Source organism: Tetrao urogallus, assembly GCF_951394365.1.
Source record: "Tetrao urogallus genome assembly, chromosome: 21".
Classification (NCBI taxonomy): domain Eukaryota; kingdom Metazoa; phylum Chordata; class Aves; order Galliformes; family Phasianidae; genus Tetrao; species Tetrao urogallus.
Window position 1 is genome coordinate 5,500,760 of NC_136834.1, and position 24,483 is coordinate 5,525,242.

At 40.7% G+C, this 24,483-nt stretch overlaps 1 protein-coding gene across 1 annotated transcript; it reads right to left on the reverse strand.

The window, feature by feature from the left end:
* Nucleotides 1-311: 311 nt before the first annotated feature.
* MMEL1 (membrane metalloendopeptidase like 1) lies at nt 312-20,385 on the reverse strand (the record flags this gene model as incomplete). Its single annotated transcript, XM_079545591.1, has 23 exons — nt 312-411; nt 781-857; nt 1,408-1,503; nt 3,657-3,722; nt 4,145-4,278; nt 4,812-4,931; nt 6,736-6,794; nt 7,652-7,755; nt 8,033-8,116; nt 8,671-8,769; nt 9,044-9,172; nt 9,402-9,495; nt 9,691-9,827; nt 9,948-10,037; nt 10,670-10,804; nt 13,064-13,129; nt 13,801-13,919; nt 14,098-14,193; nt 14,602-14,682; nt 15,084-15,245; nt 16,063-16,122; nt 20,036-20,199; nt 20,336-20,385. The coding sequence occupies 23 exons, from the start codon at nt 20,383-20,385 to the stop codon at nt 312-314; spliced, it is 2,322 nt and encodes a 773-aa protein (XP_079401717.1).
* Nucleotides 20,386-24,483: the final 4,098 nt, after the last annotated feature.

Below are 24,483 nucleotides of genomic sequence, written 5' to 3' on the forward strand. Positions count from 1 at the left end.
TTTGTTTGTTTATTTTAAGAATTAGTCTTTGTAGCCCTGATGTGGTATCTTAGTAACAGTCAGGATGTCATTTCCAACAGTCGTTTCTGTTCCAGAGCACACTGTTCAGCACAGCCCAGCAGTCACTGAGATGCTTGCATACTTCCCAGTGGAACCAGAAAAGCTCGAGTGCTGCAGTTTCCTTGATTCTCACTACAGTAGCTGCACCATTAGCCTTGGCTGTGACTGAGTGGGAAAACATCAGGCACATAGTTGGCAAGAATTGTTCATTGTGTCACCAATGTATGTCATTCTTGCCAGTAGTCCTTTGGTTACCACACTCTGCATTTGTCTGCTGGATGCATTGCAGTGCCTTTTTTACAGTGAAACACCTCTGAGAAGGCTTCAAAGTTCTGCAAAGATCCCATCACCCTGAACAAAGAGAAGAAACTTATTTGCGTGGAACAGTGCATGGAGATAATTGCTCTGGAAAACAGAAAACTATGTTCATGATGTGATTGAGTCAGGGAACTCAGTTACATCTCAGAGCACCACGCACTTTAACTCTGCAAGAAGAACAAAGCTGACATAACTACTGAAAAGCTTGAACAAACATTCTCTATAGATTGGCAAATTCAGACTAAGTAAAGGAGGGCACTCTTCAGCAGTGTCCTACAGGGGGAGAACTTCTATGCTGGCCTGAATTTATCTTGTCTGTTAGCATGTAGCTGCCAGCCCTGCACTGCTCTCTGGCTCTGCGCTTCACTGGTGCAAAGGATTGAACCACGTAAGTAAACCCACCTGTATTTCAGAGGGCTGTGAACATCTGTCTTTATTGACTGGCTGGCATATTCTGGTCTGTAGGAACCACACCAGACCTACATAAGGAGAATTAATAATTAGCGGATCAGCATTAAAGGAAATGCAATTGGGGCACTTTGTTCCCTTTTTCCAAAGTTCCTGAGAGGTGACCCTATTTGTTACAATATCAAATACAATAGGAGTGTGTTTTAGAGAGGGAGCAGAATAGACACAATTGTTTTCTCTAATTAGTTTTAGTTTTGTCTGTATCTTTGGGATAGGTAAACTAGCTCTCGATTAACGCCACCTATGTGTTTCCTCAAAGGAATGGGCTTAAGGCAGGCAGTCCAGGATGCACAGTGTTAGGTCTCCTAATGTCAAACATTTGTCAACCTACGACTGAAAACACGTGAGAATTTCTTATCCAGGTGGTAGGGTGAAATTGAACTCGGCAAATTTACTGTTTCTGCATTGCAAAAAAGGGAGAAAGAAAAATAGGAAATAAGTGGAGTCAGTAGCAACATCTGTAGTCTGAATATGTGTGCAGCCAGTGTGAATCACTTTATAAGTGGAACTGGTGTTTTCTGTAAACTTCAGGCGTGTCTGTGGGTTTCTGAGTGTTCTTACCTGGGCAAAGTTGAGGAAGAAAAGCTGCTTGTGGGACAGATTCAGTCCAGGCAACTTTGGTTCCTTCCCTTCCTGTTCCAGCCATTTTAAATAAGCCTAGAAATTATGGATTCAATTCAGTGAAGCAACAGGATGGCCTATTCGTACATAATAGGTGTTCTGAATGCTATGCTGAAGTGAGAGATTGCAATCAGAATTGTGTGTGAACTCAATATGTTCTCTGTTCTGTTTTCCTAATTTTTGTCTTTCTGATACAAATAGTACGGCAAATTTTATGGAAAAAAAAAGTCATTGTGGGTATTCTGATTAAACACATGAAGATAATTTGCAGTCATCTTTGGAGAAATCTTTGAACTGAAAACTGATCATAAACTGGGGAAAAAATACCATTTTCTTACGTGGAAGTGGAGTTTTAGGTTTGCAGTTGTTAGGCGAATGGACCTCCATAGCAAGAACTGTGTTCATTCTTAACACTTGGAGATCCATTGGGAATTCCTGATTGTTTTACCCAAAGGTAGGACCTGCCACGATGGACCGGCAAGCAAGCATGGCACCATGTGGCAGGTAGTTTCAGCTCAAGTGTAGCTGGAAATACATACTAGCTCAGTAAGGCAACAGAGACAGAACGTGACTGCAGTTTTAGGTGAAATCATCAGCTTTTACATTACTTTTTCTGTAGGATTTTTTGTATCTAGAGAAGAAGCATAAATCTTCTCTATCTTCTGTGCTGATGATTTCTGTGTCTTCAGGTAACTGCTTATAAAACAGCAGATAATAATCTTGCTCGATGTTAAATCCATTACCTCTTATTGTTACACATTAATTGGCCAATTTTCTTTTTTTAGGTATATTGACATAATGGAGACAAGTTAATGTGTCCTCATGCTGATTAATTTCAAATGTTCTATCACCTTATTCTTGTGGTTGCTGAGATAGTCCCAAAGCACACAAAATACAAAAGGTAGAACTGGGGGGTTCAAATGCATTCAGCAGCACAGAGCCTCAGCAGATCCTGTATACAGGACGTGTCACACCACGCTGCTCTTCCACATGAGCAATACATCTCAGAATCACATATGTATTCACATTAGTGAAGTAATTAATTTTAATGGTATTCCTCAGATTCAGACTTTCCAGTTTAGATTTCTGAAAATTCAGGATGTTCTTCTATAAACACCCTTAACTGTTACCATATTACAACTGGAGAGAAGTTTTAGCCTGACATCTGCTGGGATTATTCTTAGAAAAGAACATTCCATGCTCACGCTTGAGCTCCACATGGAAAGAACCTTTGTGCCAATAAATACTGAGTTCCTATTCATAACAGTGGTTTGTAAACCTGGAGGATTACAGATACTGGACTTCCCTGAGGATAGAAGCTGTCTTCCCTGTTGAAATAGGACGATATGCAGGGGTGTTTTTAACAGAGAGCAGCATGCTAAACACCTTTCAGCTGCAGCACAGAGGCAGTGCTCTGAAATACAGTTGCATTTCTCTTATTTTGAACATAATTGATTAGTTGAAGCAGCCTTTTTACTATGGAAAGAAGAGTTCTGAAATTATCTTGGTTTTTTGGTTTTTTTTTTGCTTACTACAAAAAAGACACAGCATCAAGGTAGAAGAAACTTCTTTGTGTTATTTCCTAAAGCTCATAAGACAAAGCAAGCAACAAAAGGAGCTAAGTGTTTAGAGACAGGTGTTCTGGTAGATGTGATCTGTATTCCTTTTGAGGAGGAGATGGAGCATCTATGTGATCTTTTCTTGTCTTACCTGACGTCACTTTTGAGATCAAAGATGAAAAGTGTGAGAGAAAAACTTGAAAAGACCACATTGCTCTGTTTCCTAATATCACAAAGCTGCACTGCTTTGAAATTAGAGCCTGCTGCCATGTGATAAGCTGCTTGTGGTTGTAGCTGCCATTTTCAGAATTACGAGCTTTAGAAAATTGAGAGTGCTTTTTCTTGTGTAACATTGTGCCTATTTATGAACATGGCCCTTGTTTACCTGAAACTGATGAATGCAGCACCAAGCATTATGTAGAATCAGAGTGTAACTGTGCTCTTCTGGGTGCAAGAATGCCAGCAATCCTACCTTGGATTTGGGTCTATTGGGACATAAACTTACAGATATATAGCTAAGCTAGAACTTTATGTAATAACATGTTAGTTGTCAGTTTTTTTATGCTATAAAAAGCATCCTGAATTGCTGAATATCAGGTAAAAATCACGCAGAGTGTATCTGAAATTTACCTTATAAGCCTGTCGGACTCCTCCATTATCTGCAATATTTTCTCCTAATGTGCTTATTCCACTGACCTGTAAAAGAACAATCACTCATTTACTCTACTATAGTCAGTAATATCAGTAACCAAAGAACCACAAGCTGAAGCACAGCTGACCGTCTGTGGAACAGAAGGCAGCAGTGACTTTGTGCTAGGACAAAGAAGGAGAGCGTGTAAATGAGAAATGCTTTTTTTTTTCTTTTTCCGCAGTAATTGTTATTTTACATTTTGGATAGAAATTTGCCCTTTTGATTGGTTTATTGAAGGCAGGCTTTAGAAGAGAAGTAAATCTAAAAGTAGGAGTGGGCACTGCTGAATTCTTTTCTCTAGACACTCTGTTACTGAATTTGAACCAAGTGCTCGAGATGGCTGTTGTCAAACCTGCATCGGCCTGTTTCCCCTAAATGTCCTAAACAAAAGATCCTATATGTGGCTGTTCCTGGCAGCTGCACTTACATTTTGTCCTCCAGCCAGCTCCCACGTGTAGTTCCCATACTGGTGGACCATGCAGCGAGACTGCTCCTTGAAATGCATAGCTGAGAAATTGCTCCACCAGTCAAACATATTTCCATCTTTATCAAAATTCCTACCTGTGTGAGAAATTCAATACGTTACTGGCTTACAGTATCAGAAGTGGGACTTTATTCAAAACTGTTTTATGCCGCATTATAGAAAGATAATAAAGTACATTTATTTCATAAGTTCACACAGGGAGAAAAACGATTCCTGTATTTCAGGACAGTGCTAGCTGCTCTTTTAGCACAAAGAAGGAATGAAGGAAGAACGTAGTGCACAGATTTCATTTCACTTTAGAAGCCAGCATAGCTGCTTGTACTGATAGTACTTCCAAATCTGATGCTGCAGAAGCAACAGGTTTTCCTGAGAATTGCCATTGACTCAATTTGTTTTAAAAACCTTCTTACACCTTGAGTGGCCTTTAAGTTCGGTGTAAACTGTTCAAGAGAATGCTCATAGTGTGCAAGTATTGCTCCCAGGTAATTAACTTAGCAGGTGTGTGCACACTTGTGCATGGATACTTCAGTCACCCAAGTGTATAATTTTAATTTCTTACAATGTAATGAATGCAACTGAAAGAAGAATTCTTTCTGAGTTATCTTCTCACCATTGTCGTCAAAGCCGTGGGTAATTTCATGCCCAATAACCATCCCAATCCCTCCGAAGTTCAGGGCTTGTGGTTGGTGTTTGCTGAAGAATGGAGGCTGTAGAATCCCAGCAGGAAAAACTGCAAAGAGGAACAGAGAGGGAGGAACTGGAGCTAGATGGCTTTATTGCTGCATGCTTGGCAAACGCCGTGGTTATTTGGTTAAAAGGTCAGGAGAGCATCTAAAATATGAAACGATTAGAAACACATTGTGCCTCCTCCTGTGAATTTGCTTCCCTCTGTACAAATGGGGAATGACAAGTTAATAAAGGTTTAATTTAGCACATCTGCAATTACAGTATTTCTTCTGAGAACCAAGCATCATTTGCATTTCAGCTTTAGCCTCATTTGATCTACAACATATAATGCAGTGAGTGAAGAACAGGAAGTTTAGTAACTGTCTCCTGGAGATGGGTACAGTTTGTGTTTTAAAGCCATTTTATAGGGGAACTAATGGATGTTTTATTGCTTTATTTTGGGTGCAGAAAGGTGAGCAATCGTATGCTGATTATCACCAAAAACACTCAGCATGTAAAACATGCAGAGCAGTAACTGCTTCAGACCTCCACGTGCACCCCCATATCATCGTGGGAGGGCAGCAGGAGGTCCATCCTTCTTCAGTCTCTCTGAAAAAAGCCTTATATAGAAGCGATAGGATTTAGTTTTCTTCCCATGAAAAATGAGAGATGTACATGCTTCTAGAAGAATTAAGACTGAAAGCACTTAATTCTACTGAGATATTTGCTAATAATTGAAATACCATAATTAGACACTTTGTTCATTAAGACCAGATTTCACTTCTGGGAAAGCCAGCTCACAGCTGATAACAGTGAGTATGAAAGCAGTGTCAGTAAATAGGGACGATGTGGCAAGAGTCTGATGGTGAACACACGTGCAGCACTATGATGGCATCTATTAGCAAGCTACAGGAGGAGTGCTACTGAGGCTGAAGGATCACTCATAGCCTTGCTGTACCTACAATACAGAAGTAAATGGAAGCTGCAGAAGTGGGAAATAATTCTTTCTGATGAAGCTAAAGGGTCACATCATGGGTGCTTTGGATGTCCCTGCCTTTAGGAAAATATTATATAAATCTGCCCTTGGGCTGTGGTTTTAGCTTGATGCTCTGAGGATATAGTTCCTGTCTGGTCAAAAAAGGCACATGTTTTTCTCTTACCATATTGGGCACTACTTAACATAGTGATACTCTTGTTGCTCTGGAGTGCAAAAAACTCTACGGAGTAGAAATGATTTGGTTCCTCTCCTGTTTGAGGTCCTCAGAGTTCAGCAAGGACTCTACAGTATCTCTAGGTTTAATGTGAACTTCTGGCCACCTGCATGAGCTCAGAAATGGGAATATGTGGAACCAGACACGTTCATCATGTCTTCTTACATTTGAGATCTTGGCTACTAAGAGCAAGAGGGATCAGGCTAGCAACTCAGCAAAATATGTCAGCTCTAACCTCCTGTAAGCAGAGGCTGGTTTCTTTAATGTAGTTTACCTCTCAGCAAAATTATTTCTGTACCATCTGCACAGAGAGCAAACTGGAAGGCTGCCCTTATGTTTATCAGGAATGTGGAAACATGAGTAGAAACAGCCCAGAACACACTCTGAGCGTTCCCTGGTCGCTGAAGCTGGCACTTGTATAGTAGCAGTTACTGTCTCAGGCTTTCAAACATAAGGCTGTTCCAATTACAGTATATGAACTATGCCTGCCAAGTAGGGGGGTGGGGAGTTGAATATTCATCAACAAAGCTGCTGTTTGAAGAGAACAGTCTGCCTACCTTGCCCTCAGCTTCCACAAAGGCTCAGGCAGGTTTGCCTCCTTGCACACTTCTGAAGCAATAACTGGTTAACAACTGTTTAAAATTGGTATTAACCTACCTATCTGGTTCCGATTGGGAGAGTAGAATGCATTGACCACTGCAGCTCCAATTATCCATCTGAAAAGAAACATTGCACACAAATTCATGAATATTTTAAACATTCTTTTTACTGAATTACTCTTATTCACAAATGTAGATTGCATTTAAAGAATTGAGATGGGAAGAAGGGTGCCACTGAATGCAGTTGTAAAGAAATACTCATAATAGGAAATAGATGATGTCTCACTTATTGGCATCTTTCATCCAGAAGAATACAAATTAAAGTGAGAAACACATTTGCTCTTGAATGTTGAACAGTGACACTGGGTGGAATGTGGTGGCTGTTTCCCAGGTCACTTCAACACTATCTGAGCTTAAGAGGAAATGAAGTATTACATTCATAAGAAAATTAACATTTAGAAGACATTCTGAGCAGCAAAGGTAGTTGCTGCAGTTAGAAGTTAGGACCCAACTTGTCTGTTGAAAAATTTTAATTAAAACCGAATAATCACAGTCATTGCAAATTGGGAATCAGATATACAAATGTCTGCAGTTGGAGTCCACTGTTTCATGGATAATGAGTATTAACTTAGAGAAGTAATTCTTGTTTGAAATAAGCTTCTTTTGGAAAATTTTACCCATAACTTGACAACCTTTTATTCTTTGTATTTCTCCCCTTCCATCCCCCCTCCTTCTCTTCTACCTGACATACACTTCTGGTCAGCCCACTTCAAAGCAGTCTGAAGCCATGGCCTCTTGGCAAGTGTTTAGCAGCATCAGCCTAAGATGTTGCTCTTCCCACATCTTTTGTCCTCTCAGTGTCACGTGGTGCCCTGATTGCTCTATCTACCATTATCTTGACACAGTACTTGTGACACCACTAATTCGGGACTTAAGGTTATGTACCTGACATGTACACGTCCCTTGAAACTTACATGTCTTGGTCAACTCTTTCTCGAAGTTTTTTCAAGCTCTTTTGGGCTCCAGCTCTCAGATTTTCTAGGATGTTCTCAAAGTAATTGTGTTCACTGAAGTTTAGCTGAAGAAAGATATCTTGGTATTGGTAAGATGTGCTGAATGAGGAATTCTTTGTGCCACTGAATGCAGCTTCTAAAATATTTTGATTAAAAAGTATCACTTATAAATGCATGCAAAGAGCTAATTTCCAAAATGTTCCATACAATCAAGTTTAGATGCTTTCCAGTCACTTGGAAATGATAGCTACTTTAGGTGTAAGTACTCAGTGTGGCAAGAGAATAAGTGTAGGCTTTTATACAGAGGTGAGGTACTTACTGAGGTACATACAGTGTACTTACATTGGCATATTCTTGATCTAGCTTTTCATTTTGGTCTTCCAAAATATAATCTGGGTAGCCAATCTGTTCTTTAATTGCCAACGCCTAGAAGAAAAGAGTTTAACCTTTCCTTTTTTGATTCAAATTCATTTTTGTTATTGCACACCTGTTTGTGAGAACTGGGATGCCAGTAGCTGAAAACATCCTATTGCCTGGTGAGACTTCAAACAAGCAAACAAAAAAACCCCAACAGACATACAGTCGTCTTCTCCTCTCCAAGTGTGGCCAATCACTGTGGTAAACTTGCAGACCTTACAGCACTATTTAACAAGATTCAGCTTAACTTCTTTTTCTTTGGCAACTGTGCCAATAGTTCTAAAGTCAGTGAAAACTTTCCTTTGGGGAATTGCATTGTATTCAGTTGTTGTATAGTTGATGGGTGTCATCTTCTCACTTATAATGTGGTTCACAAGATGCATTAAGGGAAATAAAAATGTATGTGAGCTAATAAGGGATAAAAAAAGGAAAATGTTTCATAGGATGGATAATAAATAACAGGATAATGGACATTAAACTTTCCTCATTTGGAGACTAACGCTACAATATTCCAAAGATTTCATACTCATGAAAGAATATTGAAGTTTCATGTTCTCTCTGACCTTCTCACGAGCTTTTGCTTTAGATGCCTCATCCATCCACTGTAACTCATCTAAGGTCTCAATGAACACTTCACGAATCTTATCTATTAAATCTTGGACCTAAAAGAGAGGCAGTTAAAAAATGAATTATTTACATGCTATTTTTTCCCAAACACAGTTAAGGTGATGAAGGGTTTCCTATTGAAAACTGATTTCCCCAGAATTCTGTGTTTTGTACCTGGCATTTAAAAGAGAATCACAAGTGAGTTCTTATGCTTCCTGACTCATGGCTGGTGGGTATCTTTACCAGATAAAATAGGCTGGGAGATCAGATGGAGGGGAATGCTCACTGTGGACACTGGAGGTACAATAGTACAAAGGGGAAACTACATACCATCCTCTTGCTCTCACCAGCAAATGTCTCCCTGACATACATTGCTCCTACTGCGTTCTCCATGTTGTTGTTGACATAACTCACGCATTCTCTCCAGCGGGCTTCTTCCAGTGTTGTCCCATAAAGTGCCTAGAATATAAAACACCACAGGATCAATTCTGCCAACGCGTCTTTTATTAAAAATCCTCTGCCAAACTGCTGCCTAATGAGAAAGCTAACTTATGACAAAAGTTTCTCTTGTTCCTTCAACTTTGTTTTGTGATTACGTGCTCTAACAATGTCTCTGTGTTGACTTGGTGAATGGGGGACTCTTCTCCTAAAGAGACTGCAGAGCTTGGTACTGGCAGAGAGGAGATACCTTCCTGTAGCTGGCCCGAGCATCCTTGAAGCGCCGACTCAGGCTGCTGACTCGATCGATTACCAGTCGCCAAATGAGGTAGTTCTGGATGGTGCTGTGTGGAAAGCAAAGCTGACTTTAATCCCTTAGAAAAAGTAACATTAGTGCAGACTGTCAGAGGAGAACAGTGATGCTGTGTGATTCTCTTTTCTAAGAGAACTAGGAGAACTAGCAAGCGGGCCCAATAATTTGTTTCCACAGTATTTCTGTGACTTGTCACAGAATTGTTTCAAACTTTTTTTTTTTTTACCTTGCTGAGTACTTGGAAATAATTGCTTTCAGCTCTTGCAAGTATGGCATGCCATATACAACAACTTCTTCTTCTGGGTCAACCTGAACACTTACTGAAGACATGACACCCTGGATGAAGAAGGTCCAGTTAAATTCCTAGGAAGAAAGGAGACACATACTTGTGGTGTTAAGTGCCTTAGTAACTGTCCACATTTTCTATGCCTCTGAATGTTCTAGTGTTGGTAGTAGAAGCAACAGTCACTAGAGAACACTTACGTTCAACGCAAACTTTTCCTGTAGCTCTTTTAAGGTCATTTTGTTGTATAACAAGGTTACATCATGCCTTTCTTCTGCTGGGGTAGTTGCCTGAAGACATTCACAAAGTTATTACCATGATCAACTGACACAGACGCCAATGGCTGAAGTCACAGGAATGTGTGTGCACACATAAACATGTAAACATCACTGAGAATAAAAACAGGTTTGGGTTTTTTTGTGGGGGAGAAACGAGAGCAGAGTTGGCGTCCAGTGTTGCTTTCTACGTTTCAGTACAACAACTCAGACACCTCTAAATCAATAATGCTTCATTAATCTTTTGAAGCAAGAGATTCTCTTCATCTTTCTCAGAATGGACAACCAAGCTTTTATAAGTCTACTGCACCCCAAAAAACGCAAACTAATGATGCAAGGGAGCTAATCCTGGGGTTATCACGACGTGCATTTAGCAGAACATGAAGCATTTTGATTTAGGAGACTTCCAAAAAAACCAGTATGGCTAGGGCTAGAGCAGACATGATAGCAGTGCATGCAGTAGAGATAATTATACACACAGAGGCTCTGATTTCTGGGCTGCTCACGGCACAGAAAGCTTCCTTCTCTCCTCACCCCCCTACTTTCTTTTTTCTTTGGCCATGAGTTTTTACTGCATCAAACTGCTGAAAATTATGACTCTTCCTTCTACCCAAACATCCAGAGAGGTTCTTCATTGCTGTACTCACATTTGCAATATCTGTTTCAAGCTCCATAACCTTTGCCATCTCCTCTTGGACAAACAAATCGTCTTTGGATATATTCATGTCTTCTCGGATCATCTTAGCAATAGTGATCATGAACTGCAGGTAAGCTTCCCTTACCTGCACAGAAGAAATTGTATGTGTGCGTAGGGTCATTATGGAAAGGTTTGCTGTCATTTGTCATTAAGCAAATTATTTTTATTTTAGCTTTTACAGTCTGCTGTGATAATGTTGGGCTCAATGGCACAGCTTCTACAGTCCATTTCTAATTTTATTGTCATTTTTCTTTTTCCTTACTGTAACAGATATTGCTGCAATCCTTATGAGTTCATCCCGTAATACTTTGCAGTGCAGTTCCCAGTCTCAAAATACATAACAAAAGCAATATTTTTTGCATCCCTAAGCAAGCTAACTGGAGTTTGGGGTTAGAATTTCAACCAGAGCAAAAAGAAAGCTCTGTGCTTTGAGTTGCACTATGGGAGTGATTCCTACTCGCCAAAATAGCGGGGTAAACGTGAAGGGTTTAAGTTCTCTGAAATTAATACCATAAATCCTCTAAACTCTGTTTTCACAGACTGAAAGAAAAGCTCTCTGGGATGGGTCCCTGTGATACCTTTGCTTTATTTGTAAGAGGAAGCTATGGCTCTGAGTTACGCCTCAGAACGGGCCTTGAAAAGATATCTGGTTGCTGAGTACAGACCTATGATACAAAAAAGCTTAATATTACCCATTATTGCATACTTTTCTTCCTCCGTAGACCTTGGAAACCAGATAAATAAAATAGCTGTTTTGAAATCGAGTCCGGGCACTTACATGATAATGGTTTGTGTTTTTAGGCTGAATGCTGAGGCCTTAATCAGGCTGGACTCCCACAGCCTCAGTAAGAGTTGTGCCAAAAGATGCTGGACAACGCAGAGGGGGAGTTTGGGTCATCAGTTTGGTTCATTGTTTGTGGGAAGTGAGCTGTTAAATAGCAAATAAAAAGGGGTTGTCTCTCCTCTTTACTCATAAAAATTAAAAACACAGCCCTTCTTATTTAGTTATTTTAAATGCTTTTGGGTTTTCTTTTGCTAAGTAAAGATAATCCGTGTACTGTGCCCGATTTTCTACCCCCTACGAGCTCTTCCGAGTCTGATTTTTGAGCAGGGATGCATAAATGTCCCTTTTAATGTAACTGCTACTACGTTGAACTTGTAGAACAGAATCCTGGTTCCAGCAGCTCCCAGCAAACTTCGAGCAGCTCTTTGTTGTTCCCAACACAGCCATGTGCAGATTATGTGTTGTTATTATGAGACAGATGAACAGAAGTTGGCAGTTTATAAAGGTGGCCAGAAGGTGTGGAAAAACAGTCGCATAAAAATTTCACAGGAATGTATTTTAGACCATATAATATATGGAAATATATTCAAATGCAGTGAAGTCATAAGAAAGCTAGTCTCTCTCTTTTTATTTTTATTTTTTTTTTAATCTGTCTTTCCAGCCACTAGACAAGAGTCTGAAATGCTGATCGTTCTCTCTCTATTCCCTTCATTTCATGCTAGGAAAATGAGTTCGACGTTATGTTGCAAATCCTCACTCCAGTATGACATAATTGACAATTAAAAAGTACTCAAGCATTATGTTGAGCTTGGAAACTGATAAATTAGTAAACTGTTGCAAACACAGCCTGATAAGTAATTACAGAAACCTCACAATTCTGCCCTGAGCCCTGACGCAGAAGAGCAGCTAGGATTTAATCTCTCAGAACTGCCATGTAATTTTGGGGAACATGAGGAGGGAAGGAAGGAAGTGGCAGCAGATTCTTACCAGCTGAGTAATTATATTAATTAATTAATTAATTAACATTGATTTGCTATTCCATGGAAAACTTGATTTATGTTTTTTTTTTCCTGAATGAACATGTGAGCTTTTGAATATTTTGGTCTTGAACACGAGTCATTTTGTGGTATTGCATGCTCAGTACAGAAGAATTGTCACTTTAGGTCGTATTGATAACCAAATTTTCAGTTCCTTCTATGACAGCAACCAGAGCAGGTGGTTTTAGAAGATACAAGCAACATAGGTTCACAATTTTAGTGAAAGTTATCCTTCAAAATTAGAAACTGTTAAAAGTTATAAAATACAGTTGTATTTTGTTCACATAACTTTCTTCTGATCGGTGTGCATTCGCCAGTTCTGAGGAATCTCGATATTTAGACATTTGTTCTGTCCTTTTGTAAAGTTGGTGAAACTTTGGTGTAAGTAGAGAAAAATGGAGCAGTGAATGTGATCATCTGCTCTGTAACGTGAAGATTCGTATGTTTGAGTTTTCCAAAACACAGGAATACTTAATGCTGTTACTTTAGTAGCACATAGTAAATAAATCACAAGGGTACTTACCCTTTGGTAGTTGCCCCCATTAAAGTAGTAATCTCTGGATGGCATTCCTAAACTAGGTTGGTCAATCTGAAGGAGATCATATACATTTCTTTAGTTAGTGATGAACAGGAACCGGTGCTGTCCACAGGTGTCCTTGAAAGGCAACATCCTTGAAATGCTGCACATGCCATCCAGTTTGGAATGGCCAACAAGGAGCTTCTACCAAACATTCAAGAACTTCAGCTCTCTAGAAACTGAGGTGAGATGGAAAGTACAACTTCTGTCTCTGAATTTCTAGATGGTGACAGGATGGATACTTAGAGTGGGTTATTGAGGAAAGTCTTTAAGTAGCCATTGAGATAGAAAAATACATTTAAGCTACTTAGAAAAGAAGCTGCTTGACTTGTGGGCTACACTTCATGCATAAGAATGCATGAACAAGCTCTGAACATACACATACTGACTTTTGAAATATTATCTTGCTATATAATACACCTCACAATCATTTTGCAAGTCACAAGCATTTTCAACCTTTAAATGCTGTAAATCAGCAAAGGTCCATTGATGTAGCAGAAAAAGCTACCATGGAATGTTTCCCAAAATAACTTTGAGACGTATCTGACAGTTGAACCATTACATAAATTTTGCCAGTTGTGTATACACACTGACTTCATGGACAGCTGATCCATATGTAGGGGAAATAAGAACATGTTATAATTCTGGGGCACATAAATAATTCCTTGCAGTATTTTTCTTACATAGATGATATGTCTGCTGGAATCCCGGTCATCATTCCATACAAACATGTCAATGAGGACACGTTTGTTAAATCTGGAGTTCATTATGGAGAGTTTCTCTTCCATGCTCCAGCTTGGTTCTTGGAGATAAAAGGAAAAACAGACATTATTTAGTAATGTATCAATTTGAACAGGACAGATATGTATGTGTTGCATCCTACATTTTAATCTTTTCTTCGTAAGGAAAAGTCAGGCTCTGCAGGACAGCTGTCACCTTAGTGCAGTAAATAATTCTGCCTCTTCCAGGCACAGTATTACCTTTGGTGTTGTTCCAGTCTGCAGAAGCCACTGGCCAATCTCCAACCATTGTTAAGACCTCTAGCAGAGGCAATGAATCTCGCTGCTCTATCAGACCTGAGAGAGGAGAAAAAAATACTATTTGGTTTTGGAGAGCTGGGAGGAAGGGTGAGGAGGAATGGAGGAAGAAGAAAAATAGAAAATATTCCTTACAGTTTAAATCTGGAACTGAGTCTATCATTGTAAAAAACGAGAGAGACCATGAAATCATCAGTCTCCTGCATGAGTTTGATTGAATGGCTTTGGAAAGAATGAAATGAATTGCAGTTTTTTGCATACAGAAGGAAAGGCTTTACATGTTTGAGGATGGTAAGCAGCACCCATGCCATATACCAAGGCAACTGTATCATCATTTGAAGAATGATGTTCCACACAAGGCTACACGATTCCATGGATATCATATGGACCCTCATTCAGGTTGTACATTTGGCATTGAGCAAAGGAACAAAACAAGAAGGGACTCACTCTCATTCATGCATGACTTGTACAGTATCTTAGCTTTCTGGAACGCTTCTCTGTCCCCTTGATCTGCAGTCTCCAGCACACCTGGGGAAAGATCCATTGCCGTGAGATTTTTGCCCTGGAGATCTTTGATCTTTTCATAGAAATCACTGAGAATTGAGGGCTGTGAAAAATACTTGTTACCTCAGACTTCCATTACTGTTAAACTAGAGTGCTCTTTAAAGGAGCTATCAAAAGAACAGTGTCAGGAAGGACATGCATGCAGCTTGTCCATCTCCCTTTGAAGTTAGTACCAAATCACCAACAATTTTTAGTGAGAAGAGGATGTTATGACAAGATGGATGTAGTAAAGGATGGAGAGATTAAAGGACTGGAGATAAAAAATCACAATCACAATCAACACTTCTCTCCGTAATGCACAATAAATAGTGCGGCTGAAATTAAACACTAATGTGTAACTAAGGATAGAGAAGCCTCATTCCTACCTTTTAGGATGATCTCCAGCTCATCCCTCAGGATGTCAAAAATGCTGTATCTGGAGCTCGTTTCTGGGATAACATGCCGGTTCAGCCAGCCTCCACAAGCATACTGGTAGAAATCCTTGCAAGGATCAGCTGTTGTGTCCATATTCTGAATGATTCTAGCAGCTACATATCAAAATTAGAGAGTTGAGTTCCATAAACTACCCAGTAATCTCTGGGACTACCAGAGACTGCCACCAACATGCCTGGAAAGAAGGCACCTTGCTCATGCTGCTTAACATGGATAAGACTTATGCTCACGTACCATGACTCAAAGGATCATACTCTTTGTTTAAAAACACAAATAAGTGTCTGACAGCAGACATCTGCACTGCAATTGGAGTGCTTTACAGAGAGAGCTCATAAATGACAATATGGTAATTCTCCCACAGCTCACTGACTTATACCTGAGGTACCCGCCTATGAAGTCAGTGTTTCCAGGGGGTGACTGAACATTTCTGCTGTGGTCTTACCTCTCTTAATTGCATGTGATGGAGTTACACCAGTAGATGCTCGAAATGAATAGCTCTGTGTGTACAATCCATTCTCCTTAGCAGAATTAATTCTAAGGGGATTTATGTGATACTTTATAGGTATAGATTATGTTGGTCAATTGCGATACTTTATAGGTACAGATTATGTTGCTCAATTCATGTAATTGTGGCTCAGGCTAGAGAACCACTGACCATAATCGAAATCTTCCTGTACTGCTTCCTTACCATGAAAATACATAATGGAGAAGTAACAACAGATTTGGTTTTTTTGGTCCCACTGTTTACACTTGCAGCTGTTTCTGAGGACAGCTATACTTATTGCCTTTGACAGAAATAGGTCTATTCCTTTAATACTGATCCAGTCTTAAAGCCTGCCTTGTTTATTCAGATTGGGCAGATCACTTGTAAAACATCACTTCTATAATAATCACCATTATAAGAGTCGTTACCTGCTGTAACACAACCAGGTGTGGTACATATATTGCCTGAATTGGTACCATACTGAGTGCCTGTAGAGAAAGGAGTAAGAGAGCAGACAGAATTAGTTGGAAGTCACTACCAGTCATCCACCAACTCAGTGCCAGTAAAAGATATCAATGTCAAACACGTCTCTTATCTGTGGATACGTGTGGAACACTTCTGTGCAAGAAGTACAACAGCATTCTCAGCAGTGAGTTTTAACTCGCCTGCTCATTGTCTCCGTGATAGAAATGTTTTGCAAGAGCTTCTAAAAGAAGGAAAAAAACCCAAACCAGAAACAAACATGTGCCACTATTACGTGAAGAAATGAATCTGTATCCCCATTGCAGCAGAATCTGAAAAGTATCACTCTTGGAATTTAGTTTTCTCTTTTTTAATACCTTGTCTCGGTTTGTGAAATTCCTCCAGTGAAGAAAATCTGCAGAAGCCCAATGCACTGCTAACGTGTGAGGGATGAGCAGAGCTGGAGCAGCGCCCAGCTCTTCCTGCTTGGTGCACTCTGCTAAATGTGCTGCTGTGAGGCTGATGGCAGTGATAGAGGGCCTTGATGTAAAATCTAGAACTCAACACCTTGACTTTGTAACAGCATCTGATCATAAACTTCCTTGATCCTTACTCTGGGGTGCTTGCAGAAAAGTTGCTCAAAGCTTCCTTCCCATGAAAACACGTGTTTTACATTACAGCAAACAAGATTACAGTAATTCAGATAGAAATAAAACAGTAGGGAAGGAAAGAGGGCTTTGAAGTTCATCAGAGGAAGCAACATAAAAAGGCCTCACTGTGATTGGGAATGTAACATTCAGGGTTCAGTAGAGTGCAGTTGTGCTGCATGGGAGTAGGTCTGCATCACAGTAACTGCATGGCTGGTAATAGTTCAGTGTCTGGACATGGGATGAGCAAAATATGTGTAATGATATGAAGCTTCATGTAGAGGGCTTCAGCATTTTTTAATAACCAGGGGAAACAAGCACAATTGGTGGAGTTTCTTAAACTCTCTAATATATATTTAAAAGCCATGGGCTCTTCCACAGAGAAGGTTAAATATATATATACATATATATGTGTGCATGCACACACTTCTTTCTAGGGAAAAGCCAACAGTTCAAAGCTATTCTGAAATTTTCCTTAAGAAGCAGTACTGGTCAGGGTGAGAAGTGCACTGAGTGTGCTGTATTTCCTCCACCATTTCTCAGGGTTGGGACAGGACTCAGATGAAGCCTGTTTTTAATAGAAATTTCTCCCTTTAATACAACCTCAGTGTTTTACTTTGGTTTCTGGAATCCAGCTGCTTTCAACAGGATTCAAACCCCTCATTCAAAAAGCACTTGTGACCATGAAAATGTAACTGAGATGCATAAGCAGGGAAGCCAAATCTGTTCTGAAACCTTGGTTGCACACTGAGTGCTCTGAAACTCTGCCACAAAAAGAGATGATCAGAAATGGCTGGCGAGGGGCTCTCAATTTACTTCAGAAAGTGGTTCTTTTGTGTGTTTTATTTTTCCTGACAAAGAACCAAGCCAGCCTGACTGTGTATGAGATATGACCTCTTTGTGAGGGAGGTATTTGTTGAGTCTTTGCTCACTTGTTTGAGGCTTTGCATGCTGCACTTCTTGAACCTCAGAGAACTGGAAACAAACATAAAATGCATCTTTCAGCCAATGTCAGACAGAATTTCAGGTGGGGATCAGCAGATGGGATAATGGCCGCTTCTGCTGCCCAGTGCATGGCCTGGCACTCCCACTGACAACATTCACACTTGCATTCACTTAGCTCCATCTTAGCAGAACTGGGACAGAGCAGAGTCTTGCCACCCAAATGTCATTTCACAGTGACTTTTGTGTTAGCTGCCACTTCTTTACATTCTCCACGTCCTTTGACTAGGATGCCTCACTAATGAACATTCATGGAGCTAAAGAACGAGGAGCCATCAGCAGTCCAGGATGTGAGCCAGATCTCAGCCACAACCTCTTCTTTTTGTGCTGGTGCTGAGCTCAGATGCTGCTCACAGTCAGCAGGCTCTCACAAACCCATTATTTAAATGCACATTTATTCTATTCACAGCATAGGAAATGCAAGGGGCACGGAATGGCTTTTGGAAATCCAATCCCAGAACGAGGTGCTCCTTACTTCAAGGATTGTGTTTCTTTTTGTTTGTTTGTAAATGCTATCAGGTGCAGGACTGGGCCCTCAGCTCTAGCAGCCTGTGCAATAGGTGGGACTGCTGACAACCAGGAGGGATGCAAACAGAAAGAAAATATTTGCCCATCTTACCTGAGAGAAACATAAAAACCTGGGAGCCAGAAGGTGAATAATGTATCAATTAAATGGATGATTTGAGTGGTCAGGACTGGCAATTAAATGAGAATGCAAATTATTTGCAACTCATGTCTGTTCAGAGAAGCCATTGGTTATGACTTGACAGCTACAATATGTGTTGAAGTGTTCTTCAAACTGTAAGTGCTGCAGCAAGTGATGAGATTTGGAGGTTGGTAAATATTTGTGGAACATAGCTGAGAGAGAGCTATGAAAAGGCTGCCAGGATGGGTGTGTAGGTGGTGATGGAAAGGTGTAATTGAGAACAGGCTGTAGTCAGATTCAAAAACGAACCACTTCACTTGTCTGCCTCCCTTTCTTTGCTCACCCAAATATTACTCTGCTATTCTTACTAAACTTTTTCTTGCTTAGTTAGGCAAGGTTTTATGAGCATGAAAGCTGCTCTAGATATCAAAAATCCCCAAAGAGCTTCTAGATCTGTGGAACTGCTGCTGCTTGAGCTTCAGCCATTCTTTTTTTTTCTTCTTTCTTTTTTTTTCTTTTTTTTTTTTTTTTGTTTATTTGATTTATGGAGATAAAAGAAGAAAAAACTCTTAATTTTCCATTAGCGAAATAGCCAACAGGCCAAGCAGCACTGCAGCTTTGCTATCATTTTGCACTCACGTTCTCCTCGGGAATGACTGAATCTGGGAAGCATTTCAAATGAAAGCTTAATTGCTGATACAGGCCTGAAAAATATTTATATATTGGAATTCTTTTTCCACAAACAAGCTTTCTTTTTAACATGCCTACGCTGGCTTTGCATGCAGCTTCTTCTCATGGACCTGGATGTGAGGCCAATATCTGGACAAATATTAATAATGCCTGAATTTTGATTTGCCTGAACCCAAGAAGCAATGTGTGCAGCAGGTTTCTCATATCTTTTATGCATCCAAGCAACAAAAATTCTTCATAGCTCAGTGTTTTGATACAGAAATGCCTGCTGTAGGACTTAGCTTACGGGAGTTTTTTCCTCCTCTCTTAAGCAGAATAAAAATGAACAACTACTGCTGAGTGTTATGAATACCAAACGCTCAGGGATTTCATCCAGCATTGGAACAAATGCTGATAACACTCAATTGCTGGCAGTGAAAAAGTAAACAATAAAAAAAGGCTTTTCTCTTGAATTATTACTCCCCCAAAATGCGGAGTATCCCTGCTCTGCAATTACTGTATGCAGGCAGAGCACATCAAACCTTGTTGTCAGGTTTCTGGCAGATCATTCTCATGGAAGTCACTGAAGCACATTTCACCTGGAGCTCAAATTGCACGATGCAATTTTAAAGAAGTCTCTCCCCAACTCCAGCAGTGCACTGACACTTATTGTGCTACAACATATGGAAATGTAAAAACACACACAGCCATACTTCCCCTCCATAATAGTGCAGCATTTTTTTTTACCTTTGTCAAACAGATGATAAACTCAACAAAATGCACAGAATTACTTAAATCTTACTTTCTATAATTTAATAATGAAATAAAATGCCACAATCCCCTCTCGGTGAGTTCCAACTCCCTCAGAGAGGTGAGCTCACCTTCTCTCTGTATTTTTGTTTTCATTTGGCTCTGCAGAAAAGACCTTAATGTTGCTTGCACGGGAAAAAGGAAAATTATTCAGGGGTTACTTACCTCTGCTGCTGGCATATAGGATTACCAGGGCGACTGCAGAACAAGTCATGAGGAGCAGCAGGACAGCCAGCCCGATGGCCACGAAGCGCCAGGATTTCTTCCCAGATTTTGTTGATTTTTCCACAATATCCATTTGACTTTCTGATTTCCCCATTATTGTAACTCTAAATTATGGAGGGGAGGGTAAGAAAGAATTAGCTGCACGGCTAAATAGGTACGGGGTGTATGCATGACAAATCAGGGAGTAAAAGGAAGCAGAATGAAAGCAAAGATAGGTAAAGAAAACTTCCAAATTATTACATGTATTTGTCCATTTGATTGTCCACAGATTTGCCAACCTCATTCTCCATTCTCCGTGCCTACCAGGTTGCCTGCACTCAGGGCGTGCTGCGGGGCTACGCCACCCAGACTCAGTGGTGCCGTGTCATCGCTCCAGGAGCCTGCTTTGGGAAGTGTGAGAAAGTCTCATGACTTGGTTGGGCAACTCCTTTCTCCCAAAAGGGGAAGGAGGGGAAAATCTGCCTCCTTCAGTCCTCGCTTTGAAAAGTGTCTTGCTGTTTCCAATAATTTTCCTCTCTTCCTCTGTGGATGTGAGTGGCTCTGTTATCAGCAGCAGAATCCAAACAGAGATCCTTCCAGATGCGAGCGTCTTTGAGCTGTGTCTGCCCTGTCCTTATCAGAGATGAAGGGTTTGGAAAGGAGAAAGCTCCTACAGCATGTGTCAGCTGCCAGGCGTGCCAGAGCTCCTGACTGCCAGCTCCTCAGTCTTCTCAGAGCCATTCCCAAAGTTCTGAGCTCAGCTGTGTGCAGTTCCCAGCTTCAAGCAGACGCTCCTGAGCAGCAGGGGGAGGAGGGGTTGCATCACGCAGGCAGGCTGAGGGCTCTGTGCTCACAGCCTGCACGCTGCACCGCTCCTGCCGAGTTTCCTCCAGCTTTCCTGAAATGTGCCACCAGGTTACTTGGCTGCTGTGCTCAAAGGAGGAGTGAGAAGTCAGAGGTGGAAACCTACCGTAACCTTCTGGCCCTGAGAGTGCTGGCAGCTTTCAGTGTAATACAGACAACAGTTAGTGGAGTGAAAGCACGCTGATTTATACATAGGTGCGGGCGATGTGCAGAATTCCTTTTGTGCTTCTCCTTGAAAATCTAAAAGCTAACAGCTGGGTACGACAGTAGAAGGATGGGAATGTGATTTCCCTTGGGTTTCATGTAATTCTTTTCCAGAGCTGACTTTGGAATGGAGAGAGAAACAGTTTGTTCTGTTTGTCTTCTGTTTTGTGCATTCAGCTAGTGTAACTTATTGCCAGCTAACTCTCTGCAGATTTTAAGGTTGGCACCTCTCGAGCTGAGCTCTTCACCAGCACTCTCAGCTTTGAGTGTGGCCACAGGGAAGCACTGGGGGCAGAGCAGGGGCTTCTTTGTGGCAGTGCTGTTTACTGGGATGTGCAAACAGTGTTCCAAGAATATGAGCACAGACATGTTTCCCTGAATGGGGTAGGACACAATGAATGCCAGTTTCTTCAGCCAGGAGTTTAAGCCTCCTCTACTAGTCAGTGCTCTGCCTGAAAACCTCTCTGAGAATTTGCCTTTCCTTCGGAGTCACGTTAAGTTAGGCATCTGCCAAGTGTGAAGGCAGCTATTCTCATCCCTCCATCTGAAGAGGAATCTAAGAACTCAGAGATCTGAAAAAAACCCACTGCGCTTGCAGATCCTGCAGACGGGTGTCCGTCTGTGAAAGCTAGTCACAGAAGTGAAGGTTGCTTAGAAGAACAGTTGTACATTTAATTGTGTGCCAGATGATCTATTTTTTCTCTTAGTAGGGAGTCTAGCAAAGGAACCTCCTCTGCACGTGAGCCTTCTTTCTGACTGTAGTTTTGTTGTTGCCGTGTGATGCAGCTGGCTCTGAGGAAGGTCTACATATTGCAGTAGACAAGTGCCTCCCAGGACTTAATGCAGATATTTTTGTAATGCAGCTGTAAGATATCAGAGGACATGATTTTGCCCATCTGACAGATGGAGAATCAAGATGCCAAAAACCTATGAGCTTTGTGCCTACAGCTTTCTATGGATTGTGATTAACGTGGTGTCTGAGGCTGGGAATGCCATGAGGGATTTTGAGGTGTGGACCCTTGCTCCCCAGTTAGCAAAGGACAGAAAAATAACAAAGCCCTAAGACACATCTGTAATAAATGGTTCCAACAAGGCCTAAAGTGACTTCATTGAGGTCATGCCTGAGCACCAAGGACGTGGATCTCTTATGTCCTCAGACAATTTGCAGATTCCCTCAAACACATTGTCCTAGTCATAAAGAGAATATCACAGATCGTTTCTAATTTTCTTTCGGGAGGAGATGGGAACTATATCCAGATTTTTTTGGTGCATCTGTATTGGTTTCACTTCCTCGTGCAGCTGAGGAAAAGGTGTACTGTTTCCAATAGGAAATAGAAAGAACTCTGTGTGTTGCACTTCCTAAGGTTACCTTAGGCTGATCGGAACTGCAGCCTGGGACGTCAGCAGTGACAAACACTTCGTATTTCTGTTACTCATGCAGCTTAGCTCTGAAATCAACTACTTGTTTGTATAGAAAATGTTTCCATTATCACTCCTCAGGCAGGAATCAGTGACAAATGGTGTAGGGAGCGCAGAGCCTGTTTTGGGTTAGAGAATGTGAAAAAATGGAGGAAATGGATTAGTGAGCTTCTCCTGTTCTGTCAGGTCCTATTCTAAATCATTTTGTTAACTCTTTTTCTGCAGTAAGCCTGCAGCTGGGTGAGCAGTAGCAGTGCACCACCCAAAGCAGTCATCCAAAAGCCTGCAGTTACTGCAGAGAAATAAAGGAGGCGCCTGATTAATGATATCATTTTCTACAGGGAAAAGCTGGTTTTGCTACCTTAAGACTCAGATTTGCACTGCTTTGGCAAACACAGCAGATACTTCAAGTGTCTTAGGTATACACACAATGGTTTTTCAAGGCAAGTACAACCAAGTCAATGGGAAGGCATGACTGCCTGGGAGTGCTCAACGCTTGCAGAAAATGTGTTATTTTAGTTCTTGATCATAGGGTTTGACTCTGGCTTTAGAAGTAAGACCTGGTCAGCTGGAAAGCTACACAAGCAGCAGATCTAGTGATTTCTGACTTACTCTCAAAAAGAATAATGTGCATCCAAGCAAAAAAAAAAAAAAGTTATGTATTGGCTGGACAGTTTTCTTCCAATAGTAATTAAACAAGAATTTCTCTGTAGAAAAGTATTTTCTTTGCCTCTCACAGAAAAACATAAGCAACTTGATCTCCTAAATGAGAAAACAACAAAGGCAAGTACCATTCCCAAGAATTTAATTCGTTTTTTGTCCTGTGTTTTCCTTGTGGCCCTTTTTTTCTCTTAGTTCTTTCTGAGCCTTTTCAATAGAAGCAAACAAAGCAATACAGGATATTGTGTTCTATTTAATTAAAAAGAGGCTCAGGACTGGTGCTACCTTATTTCTAGTGGGGACACAATAAAGAACTTGTTAATATGCAAAGGACACGGATGTGCCACCTTCCATTGCAGCTTTGCATTTCACTTTCTGATTCTGCTGCTTCAGATTCTGCTGCTGACAGATCTCTATCTCAGATACCCGAGCAGAAGAGATTGGCCAGCTAAGAGTGGGTTGTATTTAAGGCACAAAATCTTATTTTTTTTCCTTTCAGTCATTTTTATTCACCTTGTATGATCTAGCAATTGTAGTTATCCCCCTATTGAGGTAAAAGTGCAACACCAGACTTGAAATCACTTCCATGTGAAATATTTTCCATTTTTCCTTAGTTTGGAGTTTTCCCCCAGTGTTTGTGAGGCAGGGCTATGCAGAGTAAAACTCTTCCAAGAACTGCTTTAACACTCTGTTCTTACTTCTGTGTTTGTCTTTCAGATAATAAAGAACCACAAGTCTGTAATTGTAGCTAATTTCTGTTGTCACTTGGGTTTCAATGTTTGGGTTACAGTTACCAAGAGGCAGTCTGACATTAAAAGCCAACAGCCCAATTCCCCGCAATGAGCACAGTGAATGGCTCCAGGACAATTGCTGCCCTTGGATTTAGTGAAGCAGGGATGCAGACTGCAGAGGATAACTCACTGCATTCAGAATGATGAGTTTGTCTTTGAAAGCAAGTCTAACTGCATTGATGTTAACTAACAGTGTGTATATGTGTCTATACATATTAATAATATTTTCTCGTAGCTGGTTGGACAGCCAGGTGTGCGTAGTGTAAATAAGCTCCCAGGAGATGCACATCCAAAACAGATTAGAATCAGTAAAATCTCAAAGTTTAGAATCTCTTTCAAAACTCTTCCTCATTCTCCCTCTAAAGACAAAGATGTTTGGAATGCCATCAACCAATTATCAGCCATTAGTGCTATTAGCTATAACAGGCAGTGGTTTCTGCAGTGCATTTCTGAATGCATGCTCTCTGCACA